General features: G+C 32.7%; 2 protein-coding genes across 3 annotated transcripts in view; one reads left to right on the top strand and one right to left on the bottom strand.

Moving 5' to 3' along the window:
- On the top strand, positions 9,155-9,748 carry LOC109833958 (multifunctional methyltransferase subunit TRM112-like protein At1g22270). Its single transcript, XM_020401840.1, has one exon. The coding sequence runs from the start codon at positions 9,237-9,239 to the stop codon at positions 9,603-9,605; it is 369 nt and encodes a 122-aa protein (XP_020257429.1). The 5' UTR covers positions 9,155-9,236; the 3' UTR covers positions 9,606-9,748.
- Positions 9,685-13,938, bottom strand: part of LOC109833957 — a 12,711-nt gene continuing 8,457 nt past the window's right edge. Inside the window, exons 5-8 of one of the 2 annotated variants that reach the window (XM_020401838.1) lie at positions 13,886-13,938; positions 12,549-12,629; positions 10,623-10,689; positions 9,685-10,536 (exon numbers count right to left, since the gene is read on the bottom strand). The exon at positions 13,886-13,938 is cut by the window's right edge and continues 45 nt beyond it. In XM_020401838.1, coding sequence (XP_020257427.1) covers positions 10,237-10,536; positions 10,623-10,689; positions 12,549-12,629; positions 13,886-13,938 — 501 coding nt within the window. In that variant the 3' untranslated portion in view covers positions 9,685-10,236. The remainder of the gene's footprint in view (positions 10,537-10,622; positions 10,690-12,548; positions 12,630-13,885) is intronic. The other variant, XM_020401839.1, reaches the window with a different exon arrangement.

Raw genomic sequence — 13,938 nt, 5'->3', positions numbered from 1 at the left:
TTTTATTTCTTTTTTGCACTTTAATTTGTAGAGTAGATTTATTTTTCTTGCATTTAATTTTTGTAATTTATTTTGTAGCTTAGATTTTTATTTTCTTTGTAATTAGATTTATTTCTCGTTCATAGTTTAGATTTTTCTTTTCTTTTTAATTTTGTAATTAGTTCTTTTTCTTGTTTTTATTTCTTAAAGATGTGAATTTAATTCTTGTAGGAAGTTTAGAATTATATAAAACTAGTCTAAATTTCTTTATATTGTATGAATTATTCTCTTGCACTTAAAATGTTCATGTTTAGGATAATCAACTAGAGAACTAATCGGTAGAAGAAGAATTTGATAATCTATGCTTATCTTAAATGGTTTGATAGGTTATGCTTATGAATTCTAGGATTATTATCATATTGTTGTTCTTATCATGAATAGTAATTTTAACTTAGATGATAATTTGATAGGTTACACTTTCCTTAAATGGTTTGATAATCCATGCTTAATAAATCTAAGTTGAAATATGATAAAAAGAGAATAGTTTATATTTTGTAATTGAAATTGGTTAGTGGATTATATTCTAGATTTCTTACCTCTTTTGAATTCTCCATCTTAACTTTCTTAAATTTCTTTTCATTCTTGTTTTATTTCTTGATTTTTTTTCATTCATCTTTCTTGCCTTGTGATTTCATTTATTCTTTAATTCTTTCTTCTCTAAAATTCAATTTATTATCTCTTGCACATAAATCAAAACAACCACTCATCACAATCACGCTTATTCTTTATTTCTAATTGTCACGCACAAAATATAAGAACCATTTCTAATAATCTCTTAAAATCACCTTCCTCGTGGGATCGATATTTTTTATACTATAACTTGATAAATTGTGTACTTGCAATTTTGGTACATAATTATGCACCATCATTTTCCAAATCCACATTGTATCTATTTCATATCCCTAAGTGCATCCGATGTTTTCCTGCGTGTAACCAAATCATTTCGATTAATCATTTCTCATTTTATACTCACCATGAGTAATTTATAGATATACATCCATTTCTTATCATTTCTCTTTTTGTCTGTTTACAAATTCCTATTGACATTCTAATTTCTACTATATCAAAAAAATTACTTGTTGCTTCTTAATTTCAAATTTTTTCAATCAATAAGCGCTATTTGTTTGTAAATTTTTCTTGTAATTTTTTCTTCAATTTTGTGTACTAGTATGCAATACGTGCGTTGCACATGATGCGTGTTAAAAAAAAATCCATATGAGATCGAATAAAAAAACATTCTATTTAAAATTTAGCATTTCAATAACATGTGTGAACATAGAACTATAAGAACATCACAACCATAAATTTTTGTTATATGAACTATACAAGCCTGAAGGACAATGAAAATTATAAATACAACTAAAGGATTGGATTGAGGGTCTAACTCTAGTTAACTCAAGTTCTAAAAATCTTAATTTTAATCAAATTATAATTATTAATTTATGAACCAATCATACACTTAATTCAAAAATAACACTTCTTCTGTCCAATCATACAATTAATAACAAAATAACAACACTAATCAATCTAACTAAACACTCGTAGACTAATACTATATATTCAATATTGGCTGAGGATTTTATCTTCTTTGCTCTTCGTATTGGAATATCAATTTCATTTCTAATGATCTTTGACAACTGCTTTTATCTTGTTGTTGAACAATGCACAGCTAGCTATAAGTTCTTCCAAGATTTCATTTTCCCAAGCTTTTGAAGCCATCTTTTTGGGAGGTATGAGACAATGTGTAGCAAATAAACTGACTCCTGAAATGAATAATTAGAGGAGTGGTGTTAGGGGCACACCATCCACCACAACCCCAACCACACTCCCCTTCATAGGATACTTTTATTAAACATAAGTGATTCGCGTACTATTTAGAATAAGTCATTTTGCTTATTTAATCAATAGTATTAGTCAAGTGAGTGAGTTATTATCAAAAGTAATCTCTCAAGTTCATCAAATTGCTTCACAGATTCTATACAGATTGGCTAGAAGATATCATAGTTAGGGGTTTTCCATTTATAGATGCATAAATAAAAAAATTATTTGAAACACAATGATTGTATGGGAAATCTAAATTCAAGACTGCATATTTTGAAATTCAAAACTATATATTAGTTGCTTGAGGTTTACAGCGTAGCTTTTATAAAATTTGATACCCCACCCTTTGAACATGGATTTAGAGAAGGTGAACGTGCCATCTTCATTGATAAGTACTGTTTCGAAGTTAATACCATAAACTTCTCCCTAACAGTAAACCATAATATTTAGTGAAGATGCTCTTTTAATTAATTGATGGACTTGGGTGTGCAAGCTTTGAGTCCAATCTAAGCAGCAAGTACTTTAATTTAATGAAAACTATCAAGTATGTTCGTTTTTATAGATTCACATGAATTTTCTTTCGCCTAATTAAACTTAACATGCCTCAAGCAGTTTGTTGATGACAAGACAGGATTTAATGTCAAATAATTTGGAAATTGGAGCCGCTTTACTGCCTCAGCAATATTTCCTCAAGGTCATCCCAAGTCATACGAAGAATACGTAGTTCTTTACTAGCAATTAAGTTGCCTAGGTAAGATGATGATTCGATTTTTTTTTCTTTTTTATAATTACAAGATGGTCAAGATTTTCATTACCTAGATTAAGGCAACTTAACATGAGCAGATGTCTCATAGCTAGGGCTGAGCACGGTTCGGTTCGGGTCGGTTTTCACCAAATTTTGAACAACCGAACCGAACCGCATATAATTCAAAACCGAACTAAACCATTGCAAGTCGGTTCGGTGCGGTTCGGTTCGGTTTGTTCGGTTCTATCTTTATTTTCAGAATGACTTAAACTTGTCAAATGCTAAATCAAATAGACTATATCGTGACGGGTAAGAGCTCCCATGAATATTAAATAGTAGTATTTCAGGGGTTGCCAACTTAATTTGGAAAAATAATAGGGGAAAAAAGAAACAAAATCATCATCCATGAAAACATATATACCAGAAAACAAATTAAGGATCGTTATTCATCATCCATGAAAACATATATACCAGAAAACAAATTAAGGATCGTTATCAAAGCACAAACTCAGAAATCATAAGAAAACAAATTAAGGATCGTTATCAAAGCACAAACTCAGAAATCATAAGAGAATAGGAGTGCATAAATAAAAAGGAAACTGATAGGCCGATATCTCTACTTACTAGCTGCTGTATCCAAGGAAATAAATCAAAATTAAAGAATAATCGCAGTCAGAAGCTTGAAGAAGAACAAAAGATAAAATTTATACCTCGGCCTCGGCGACGGGTGCGGGTGTCCCCCCAAAGCCGAAGACAGATCCTGAGCCTGAGGAGATGTTTCGGCCTCGGCCATGAAGACTGCGGAAGTGAGGAAGAGGAAGAGGAAGTGAGAGAGGTGGACCGTGGAACTAAGGAGTGAGAGAGAGTGAGAGAGGAACTGAGGAGGCGGCTGGGAAAGAGGGAAGGGAAGTTTAGGTGTTTAGGGTTTGAGAGTTTGAGACTTTGTCTTTGGGGACGGGTCGGGTTTGAGCAGAATGAGTATTTAGAGCATGGGGTATTCGGTCGGTTCGGGTTGAAAAGTTTTCAACCCGACCTGCACCGTCCTACTCTTAAAACCGATTTTTTTGGATCGGTTCGGATCAGTTCGGTCGGTTTTTTTCGGTTTGGACCGAACTGTGCTCAGCCCTACTCATAGCACTAGCAATTCAAATCTCCGATATGTTCCCTTCTACATATATTAAACAATTATACAAATTAACAAGAATTGGAAAAATACTAAAACTAAATAACGATTATCATAAACCTTGATGGAAGAGAGTTCTTAAAAGTCATGACGTAAACTAATGATATTGTTCACAAGCTCAGTATCATCTGGGTTACCCGACATTTCATCCGGGCTACCGTGTACATGTCTAACACGTGTTTGTGGTCGACACTTCTTGGACATACACTCTTAGAGTATGCATATATTTTTCAGATGTGCACTCATTTAAATAATAAATGTTTTAGTTTAAAACACTCATCAAACACTTCTTGGACATATATCTTACACTTGGCGCCCACTTACTCCTACTCGCTAGGCATGAGGGCTATTTCGGTCCATGCCCAGTTCAAAAGTATAATTTTAAAGGATTGTTTAGCTATCAATTTAAGAAATGAGCGGTTTTCCCAATGTATAATCTACTTAATAAATAAAACATGAAAAAGCTCTAGAAATTTTAGTTTTCGTTACATGGAAATAAAAATAATTGATCTCAAGTAAGTTACTAATTTCAATATGTGTATAACTATATATATATATATAACCGTGTCCTTGTATCTTACCTTTTATAAATTTGTCATGTCCACGTATCCTATTATAAATTTGTTTACTAATTTCAATATGTGAATAACTATATATATAACAATGCCACTGTATTCATGAATTAGAACTAACATGAATTGAGTTAGAACTAACACAGTTCGTGTTAGTTCTAATTCATGAATTAGAACTAATACGAACTGAGTTAAAACTAACAAAAACACGAAATAGAACTAACATGAACACGAATTAGACCGAACATGAGTTAGAACTAACACGAACACGAAAATAGAACTAACACGAACTTTTATTAGACCTAACATGAAATTAGACTTAACGCGAATTTTTATTAGACCTAACACGAAATTTTAAGTATAATTTCAATCATGTTAAATTCCTTTTAAGTCTAATTTAAATCATGTTAAGTCTAATTTAATTTTTTAAGTCTAATTTCATGTTAAGTTCAATTAAATTAGACTTAAAACAAGTTGAATTAGACATAACATGATTTAAATTAGACTTAAAAAAGAATTAAATTTAACTTAATATGAATTAAATTGGACTTAATATGAAATTAGACTTAAATTGGACTTAACATGAAATTAGACTTAACATTAAATTGGACTTAATATGAATTAAATTAAGCTGAAATTAGACCTAACAAGAACTCTAAATAGACCTAACATGAAAGAATAGAGTAGATAAGGGCATTTTGAGTTTTTTTACTTTTTATCCTCTCTCTATACTTAGTTGGTATGTAATAATTGCTAAAAGAGAGCTGTAGCACAAGATGTCACACTTCTTGGGGCTGAATCACATAGGGGGAAAGTGAAGGGGCTACAACACATGAAGATGTTGCTTTTGGGGCATTGATACAATTTTCTCTTGTTTTAATGAGTATGAGATTCCTATTTATTTGAAGATCCTTCTCCATTTCATTAGATTACTCTTGCAATTTCGAAAATTTTTAGCTCAATTGCCCCAGTTACACATTCTATCAAGACTCATCTTTATTTCTTAGTATCTAATGGCTAGTGTTACTCTGATAAGATGTAGTTATTCTAATTCAAGTCTGTCAAAATAACTGCAAATGGTGAAGACCCTAAATCTTTTAAAATGATATATATTAAATATCTCATAATAAAATATCAAAAAAACTTAAACAACACATATTGAGTAGTTTTACTCATAATTATTTTTAACCAACATACCTATTGAACATCTCAAGGGCTCGCAATTGGTGAAGACCCTAAGTATTTTAAAATGATATATATTAAACATCTAATGATCAAAACATTAGAAGAACTTAAAATATGGCTAAAACTAATTTATACCAGTTTTCACATGTGTCTATAAAGTATAACATTATAAATGTAAATCATTGGAAATAAAATGTATTAAATTAGAATTTAGTTTGAAATTAGGAGCCATTATTTGAGTAATTTTATATACATAATTTTTTTTTACTTATCATACATATTGAACATTTTAAAAGCCTAAATATCCAAGTTTTCACTTTTCAAAGTACTTTATTTAGTCATAAAAAATTAAAAAAAAAACCCTTTTCCACTAAGTTGGTTGCATATAGAAAAATGTTACATTTTTCCTATTTGATATATTCAATTATTAAGCAAACGATATATCTCTTATTTAGTGTAGGTAACTATGCAAATAAAGTAAAATATTTTAAAGGCTAAATATATCAAAATGACCCCCATTAACTTTGGATGATAATCAGATAATTCCGCATAACTTTAAAAATATCATAAAATCCACTAAAATTTAGGGATTATCAAAAAACCACTTTAAGTTTGAGATTTTATCGGGAAACCACTCTAAAAGTGATAATCTTAGGGGAATTTTCTGATAAAATCTCAAAGTTAAGGGACTTTTCTAATAAGATCTAAAAGTTAAAAAGGGTTTCTTCTAATCACTACTTAATGAGATTTTATAATGTTATATCTAAAAAATATTGGATTAATTTTAGAAAAACCTCCTCAACTATTTTAATATGAGGAAATCCCCTCAAGTTTAAACCTATTGTAGATAAACCTTCTCAATTATAAAAATCCTCAAAATTAACATTATTAATTTATGTGTAGTCAAATGACCAAAGTACACCCAAATAACCCAATAAGTTTTACGTTTTTCACTTAATCCCCAACATTTTTAGCAAAAAACCCAAAATAATGATCATTTATAATTTTCAGATCTTTTCAGAGGTTTGTTTGTATTTATTGGAATTTTCAAGAGGTTGATTGTAATTTTTAGATTTTAGAGATGTTTGTGTCTGATGTATGATTTTCAAAGGATTGTTTATACTTTTTATAATTTTTTTAGGTTTTTGTAATCTTTTCAGGGTTTCTTTGAAGTTTTTCAACTTAAAGGGTCAATTTATTATTTTTAAGATGTTTAAGGGGCTGTAAGCAATTTAAAATTTTTAGGATACCATTTGTAATATTTTACTTTTTATGAGGTTTTTTTTTGTAATTTTCATGCTTTTCATATGTTTATTTGAATTTTTGGATTTTTAGGGTTGTTCATAATTTTTAATTTTTAAAGTGGTTGGTTTGCATTTTTTGGATTTTTTTTTTGGATTTTTAGGGTTGTTCATAATTTTTAATTTTTAAAGTGGTTGGTTTGCATTTTTTGGATTTTTAAGAAGTTCTGTGTAATTTATGAATTTTCTTTAATTTTTAAAGTGGTTGGTTTGCATTTTTTGGATTTTTAAGAAGTTCTGTGTAATTTATGAATTTTCGTGTGTCGTTCATAATTTTAGAAGTTTAAGAGTTTTTTTTAATTTTAAGATTTTCAAGGTTTTCTACAATTTTAATTTTTTAGGGGCCTATATGTTTTTCTGTAAATTTTCTGAGTATTATTTGTAATTTTAAAATTTTTAGTAGTTATTTGTAATTTTTTCTTTTTTTTTGCGTTGTTTATCATTTATGGTTAACTTGCAAATAATATCAATTTGAGGAGTATATACTATCCTTGAGGGTTAATTTTAGCCGATGTGAAAAAATTTAGGGTAAAACCATTTTTGAACTTAAGTGTAAAAATTCAAAATATTTTGGGTGTTTTCTAAAATTATCTAACTTACTAAGGATTGAATGAGAATTGCTAATATTTTGGGAGTTTAATGCTCAATTTAAAGTTCTGAGAGGTTCATTGAAATTTACTTTTTAAAATAATTAAGGAGGGACAATGATATTTTTTTAGATTTTTATAGTTTTAATCTAATGAGAATTCTTATGAAGATAGAATTGGTTGGACATATGTCATCTTTTAATATGATAGAAAATTAGTTCCTCTATTTGATCTCTTTCAATATCAAATTATGGTTAAAGATTTTACCTTTACATTATTTTAATATATTAGGATAAAATTAAAATATAATATCCATAAGGATTAAGTGTAAAATTAACCATAGAAAGTTTTTCTCAGGCTCACTCTTTTATGAGGAGTATGATATGATATGATATGATATGATATGATTTTCAAAGAAACATATCTTGCAGTAAAATTTGCTTGCTACAGAAACTTATTTCAAGAAACAGATCAAAGCCAGTCCTATCGAGCACTCTTGGAAAAGATCTAATTTATTAAATCCCTAGAAATCGAACGATACTGACCAATTTGTATAAATATATAAGATTCCGCTACTAATAAGTAATTTAAGAGAACTCGAAGATTGAGATAAATCACTTACCTATGATCTCGCCTTCGACAAAACAATGGACTCGATTCCTGGGGTTTTAACAAATTAGATGAGGGGACCGTGGAAATGGAAAAAAAAAAGAAACTTAGATATTGAGACGGAAACCAGCAGGTCGTTGTAGATTGAAGATTGATAGCGGGGAAAACAAGAGGCCCATAGAGAGACAGAGAATAGGCCATAATTTTTCGGTGAAGTTAATTAAAAGATTAATTATTATTAATAATGAGATATCACTGAAACTATAAAAACAAACTGAGAGGGTAAGGGAGGACGTAGAACGGTTTGTTTTATAAATAGTTATAGATAGGTATAGATTTTGATTGGCTAAATACCCATATTGGTATTTTAATTCTACCATATTTACCAAGAAGGTATTTTAATTAGGCAAATATGCTTTAAGGTATTTTAATTGATTCAACTTACCAACAAAGTCATTTTTCTCGTCGGCGACTAGTTTTCCGGCGAGAGCTCGTCACGTGCGTGGCACGTTATGACTTAAACTGTTTTTTAGCTGCTGATGTGGTACGGATTTTCTGACGTGATAGTGTTTAAATGCGGGAATTAACCCTCTAAAAATCTCAATTCACCCAAAATAGGACAAATCCGTGCCACATCAGCAGCTAAAAATTAGTTTAAGTCATCACGTGCCATGCACGTGATGAGCTCTCGCCGGAAAACTGGTCGCCGACGAGAAAAATGACCTTATTAGTAAGTTGAATCAATTAAAATACCTTCTTGGTAAATAGGGTATAATTAAAATACCAATATGGGTGTTTAGCCGATTTTGTTTTTACGGCTATGCGTGAGTTTGGAGGGTACATTTGATTCGATAAACACAATTATCTTATATAGCTTCACCGTGTTGATGCAAAATTGGAGTTTTATTTTGCCTTTTGGGTTCAGCTTTGGGAACCATGTATGAGAAGTACTTTTATAAATAAAGTAGCATGAGCTGGAGTTTTTTTTTTTTTTTTTTGAAAAGGCCCATTTATTCGCAAAATCTAAATCAGCCCAATAAGGCCCAATAACTACGCCCCACGATAAACCTATCCCTGCGCCCGCCGATCAACACGTTGCTCACCTCCTCCTCCTATAAACGCCAAAAACCCTGCCCCCAAACCCCATCAAAGACTCCCCAAAAAAGGAAAAAGAAAAGAAAAATCACCAAAAAGATGAGACTTTTAACCCACAACATGCTGGCAAGCAACATCAAGGGCGTAACCAGCGGGTACCCCCTCAGGATCGAGGCCCATCAGTCCGCCGCCAAGGAAGCCGACTTCAACGCCGACTTCCTCCGCAACGTCTTCCCCAAGATCGACTGGCCCGCCCTCGTCTCCGCCGCCAAAACCCTGGGCTACGGCGATCTCCCCGAGGAGGCCGAGCCCTCGATGCTGGAGTCCGATGAGTTTCTTCGCCGATTTCACCACGCGCTGCTCGAGGTTCACGTCGAGGAGGGGGCGCTGGTTTGCCCCGAGACCGGGAGGAGGTTTCCTGTGAACAAGGGGATCCCTAACATGCTGCTTCACGAGGACGAGGTCTGATTTTGGGGGAGGGTTTGGGTCTCTTTAGGGTTTTGATTGTGGGTTTGATGATTTAGATGGGATTTTGATGTTGCTGGTGTTTTTTTTTACTTTGTTTTCGGTGACGAGGTGTTATTAATAGATTGTTCCTAGTTTTCTTCTTGTGATGGTCTTGAGTTGATTCCTGGGGAAATTGCGGCGGCTGTCTGGAAACCCTAAATACCTACTCAATCTTATTAATTGAATGAATAGGTATTGACAGTAAAGCTTTGGGTTATTGGGCCATCCCCAATTTCCACATAGTTGGAGAGGATCTCCATCCCATGATGAGATACAAAAGTATAAATTTTGACAAATTCTTGAGTTGATTTTCTCAATATATATTTCGATTCAATTAGAACAAAATATATATGTTATCGATTAATTGGGGGCGGGGTGCAAACTGATTACTTATAAATTTGCATCTCTATTGCTGCACCATCTTCTACTGATCTCAACAGAGCAAAATTTGCATGTGCAACAATATACATGAACACAAATAAATTGACCCTTTCCTTGTCAATTGCTCTACAATCAAACTAGTATACCTGATCTTTTCTGCACTATAACCTCCCCTCCCTCTCCAACCGGAAATTCTTCCGATTTCTTTCTATCATTTGCCCTTATCAAGTTCGTCATCATCGCATTGAGGCGGCACTCCAAATACCCAATCAAGTACATTCAGGTACTTGGAACGGAATACTTCTCTTTCTTGTGCATAACAGTGCATGATGATGGACGTCGCTATGCTAAACACAACAACATCTGCTCGTTTCAATTTTGATGCCTGTGGACACAAGCCGGCATCTGACATGCACGTGAAGAAGCTCTCAATGGCACGTGCAAAGCAATAAAGAGAGATCTCGATTCTCCTGCTCTTCTTCTCAATTGCCAATGCCAATCCTGTAGGGAACTGTTATTGAATAACTGCTTAGTTTTTTTGCAAAAGGCTTGGAATGAGTTGAAATATGATCATGGAGTTGTGAGGTAGCTTCTTACTGTTCCCATTGCAACCATAGGAATGTTGCATCGCTGAAGGAGTCTGAAAAGTAGGCAAGTCCAAGCCCTGGGAGATATGTTAGAAGTCAGCATTAAATCTCTTTACATTTTCAGTGCTTTATTCTTTTATTGTAGATTGCATGAAGTTGAGTATAGTTTATTCAAGTAGTAAAAGAATTTATGGTATGTCCTTTGGTAGTTTACCAGAAGCTCAAAAGAGGAACCCTTCTCTTTGAGCCTTTGGTCTTAAGCTTTCCATTGGGAAAATGCAGTAAGGTTATTTTAGGCATTTACTACAGTTCTTCGTAGACCTGGTTAAGTCAATGCATAAGGATGTACGCTATGAACACCTAGAATGCTTGTGAGCAATATGGTTTGATATGTTGACACTGGGAAAGTTCTTTACCCTTCGATTATAGATGTGGATAAAAAAAGTGCTTTTGGTTTTTATTTTTTATTTTTTCCTCCCTTTTGTCTTTTTGGAAGAAGGCTGTGGCTCCAGTGAATAGGAAATTTGCATCTATCTTTAGCCATTGTTCTCACAGCCTATCTACACAGATCCAGCACCAGAAGTATACTTCTACGGAGCCATGAATAGGGGTGCATTCGGTATGGATATGGCTTGAATATGATGCTTACCATATTCATATCCGCTTAACCATCTCGGATACGGTTACGGATATACCTCGGTAAGAAAATTTCATATCCATATCCGCTAAAATCGGATACGGTTACGGATATACACACGGATATAAGCGGATATACATGTAGATACAAAATGGATATGAGAAAACAAGATAGTATTTAAGAAAACATAGTTCATGCAATACAAAAGAGTTCGTTAATATATTCATTATAACTGAAAAGCTAAGATCAGACATCTTGATCATTAAAATTAATCACAAATCCATAATCTAAGAATTAAAACTATCGTAAGAGTATGACTACTATGCATTCGGATATTTCGGATACGGATTCTGATATTTCACTACAAAGCCATATTCGTAACCATATCCAATCGGTTATAGATTTGAGTAAACATATATGTATCCTAACGAATACGGTTTCGGATATATTCTCGGATACGGATACGGTTTAGCACCCCTAGCCATAAACCTGGATATGCTCCAGCTCATTTGTATATGTGAGAGTAAATGATGGCATTTTTACCTATTTTCACATGCAACTTATCTCATCCTAAGAAGCTCGCTTACAGATGAAAAGCCTGGCCACAGGGATGGTATGGGAGACACTCCATGTTCACCATGTGGAATATATAAAAATATTTGAAGGATAGTAAAATTTAGGCGAAATATCATAAAACCCCCCTTAACTTTGGATGATTGAAAACCCCCTATCAGAAAATCGCCCTTAACTTTAGTGGTTATAAAAAAAAAAACCTTAACTTCGAGATTTTTTTAAAAAACCCATAAATTTAGGGGGGTTCTGATAAAATCTGAAATTTAGGTGTTTTTTTTATAATCCCGATACTTAAGGGGGGTTTTTATGATATTTTGAAAGCTAAGGNAAATTTTATAACCCATAATGAAGTTTACTTGGAGAATTTTATGCTGAACAGAAAAACTTTTAAATTTTGACTTAGTTCAGAATGAGTTTCTGCCACAACTCAGGAAACACATTTGTGTAGGCCAGAAAAGGGAAATCAGAAGAGTATAAAAAAATCAAATCGATATGGCACGGTAGGAGATGCGTCAAAAGCATCCACTATATAGTATTTCCAATTTCCAATTTGACTTAGTTCAGAATGATTTTCCGTAATGCGTAGCATGAATATACTTGGTTTTCCTTATGATGGAACAATTAAGCACATGTATTGCTATGAATAATACCACATGTATGTTATAAAGTTGAATTATTGCATTAACCAAGAGGTATGAAAGAGATAGATGAGAATCAATAACTAACCAGGCAGACGCACAATATAGTGAGAGAAATAAGCTAGATCTTGCGGTACCCAGGAGACTTTTCCCTAAAATTGTATAAAGCCTGTGCAAATAGGCCAGAAATACATGAGATCAAGCACAGTCAGTAAAGAAAAAACAGTAAGCACATAGTCTATAGCAAGAAACAAATGCCAAAGTAGTTTTCAGGGAAAAAAAATTCTAGAACACATTTCATGAATTAAACATATCACACTGGAAGAAATCATGATCCCAGTTCCTCTATACAGTAATATTGAATAAATGTGTGTGCAATGCTAATTGGATGATATAATTGACAAGTTCAGCATATGCTGGATACGAACCCAAAATCTATTTTCTTGATATAGCAGAATATAGTTTCCATCTGTTAAACAAGGTAGCAAGAAAATATAATGAAATCATCAAATTAAATCAAATATCAACTGTTGACTTATGGGTATTGACAATTGAAAACATGAACAGTCAGCCAAAGTGACATTCGACAAATAGTGCTCTTGACAAGAAGATGAGAGGACCTCCTAATATTAAAAAATAAATGGTTGATACCAGTAAGTAAAGTTACCAGAAGAATCAGCATAGCTGTAGTAGTTACAGGCTTACAGCTTATTAGAGAAAGAAGAAAAATGAATAATTAATTCCTCTAGAAACAATAAAGGACAGAGCCCAGAGAGGTTAGCTGTCATTTTCATCGTGAACTAAGGGCAATGCACTGGTATAGGTTCACACTACTGTACTATATGTTAACAAGCAGGGTCAGGAATCAAGATGAAAAGGAAATTTCAGATGTTGGAAAAAATTCACACAACATAAAAAACTTGCCTGTAAAAGGTGCTAAATTGGCGAGAAAAAAAAAATCCAAACAAGTTTCATATGGGGATGCCCTTACTCTACTGCCTTGGTGTAGTGGTTTAAATGAATTGAGTACATATGATCAAAAGGGAGTTCTGTTTGTAGCGTCTCAAATCAGTCAAATAACTGAATAAGCGCAACCCGTCAAAATGCAAGTGCATGACTCCACTGAGGTCAACCTTTAAGAAAAAACATCTACTCTGTACTTCAGCTGATTTGATTAGGTATTTATATATTTCTTTGAACCCAAATTAATCGTTGCTAAAAACCAAATCACTAAATCATTATTTTGTAAAAACCAAAAACAAAAAGATTATTTATATGGAACACCAGACATCTCGAAAAGAATAAGATGTATCATGTAACAAAATATCACGTTAATCTGCTCATTAAGAAAATACTAATGAGAACTTCTCTTTAGTTCCTACCCTGAAAGCTTGACTAGCAATAATGGGGATGAGTAGTCAATACCTTTTCAACAGACCTTGACGGTGAACTATTAATGCAGGAACTAAATATACTGG

Source organism: Asparagus officinalis, chromosome 3, assembly GCF_001876935.1.
Source record: "Asparagus officinalis chromosome 3, Aspof.V1, whole genome shotgun sequence".
Lineage (NCBI taxonomy): Eukaryota > Viridiplantae > Streptophyta > Magnoliopsida > Asparagales > Asparagaceae > Asparagus > Asparagus officinalis.
Note: the sequence above shows the minus strand (reverse complement) of the source record. Positions and strands in the feature narration are given on the sequence as shown.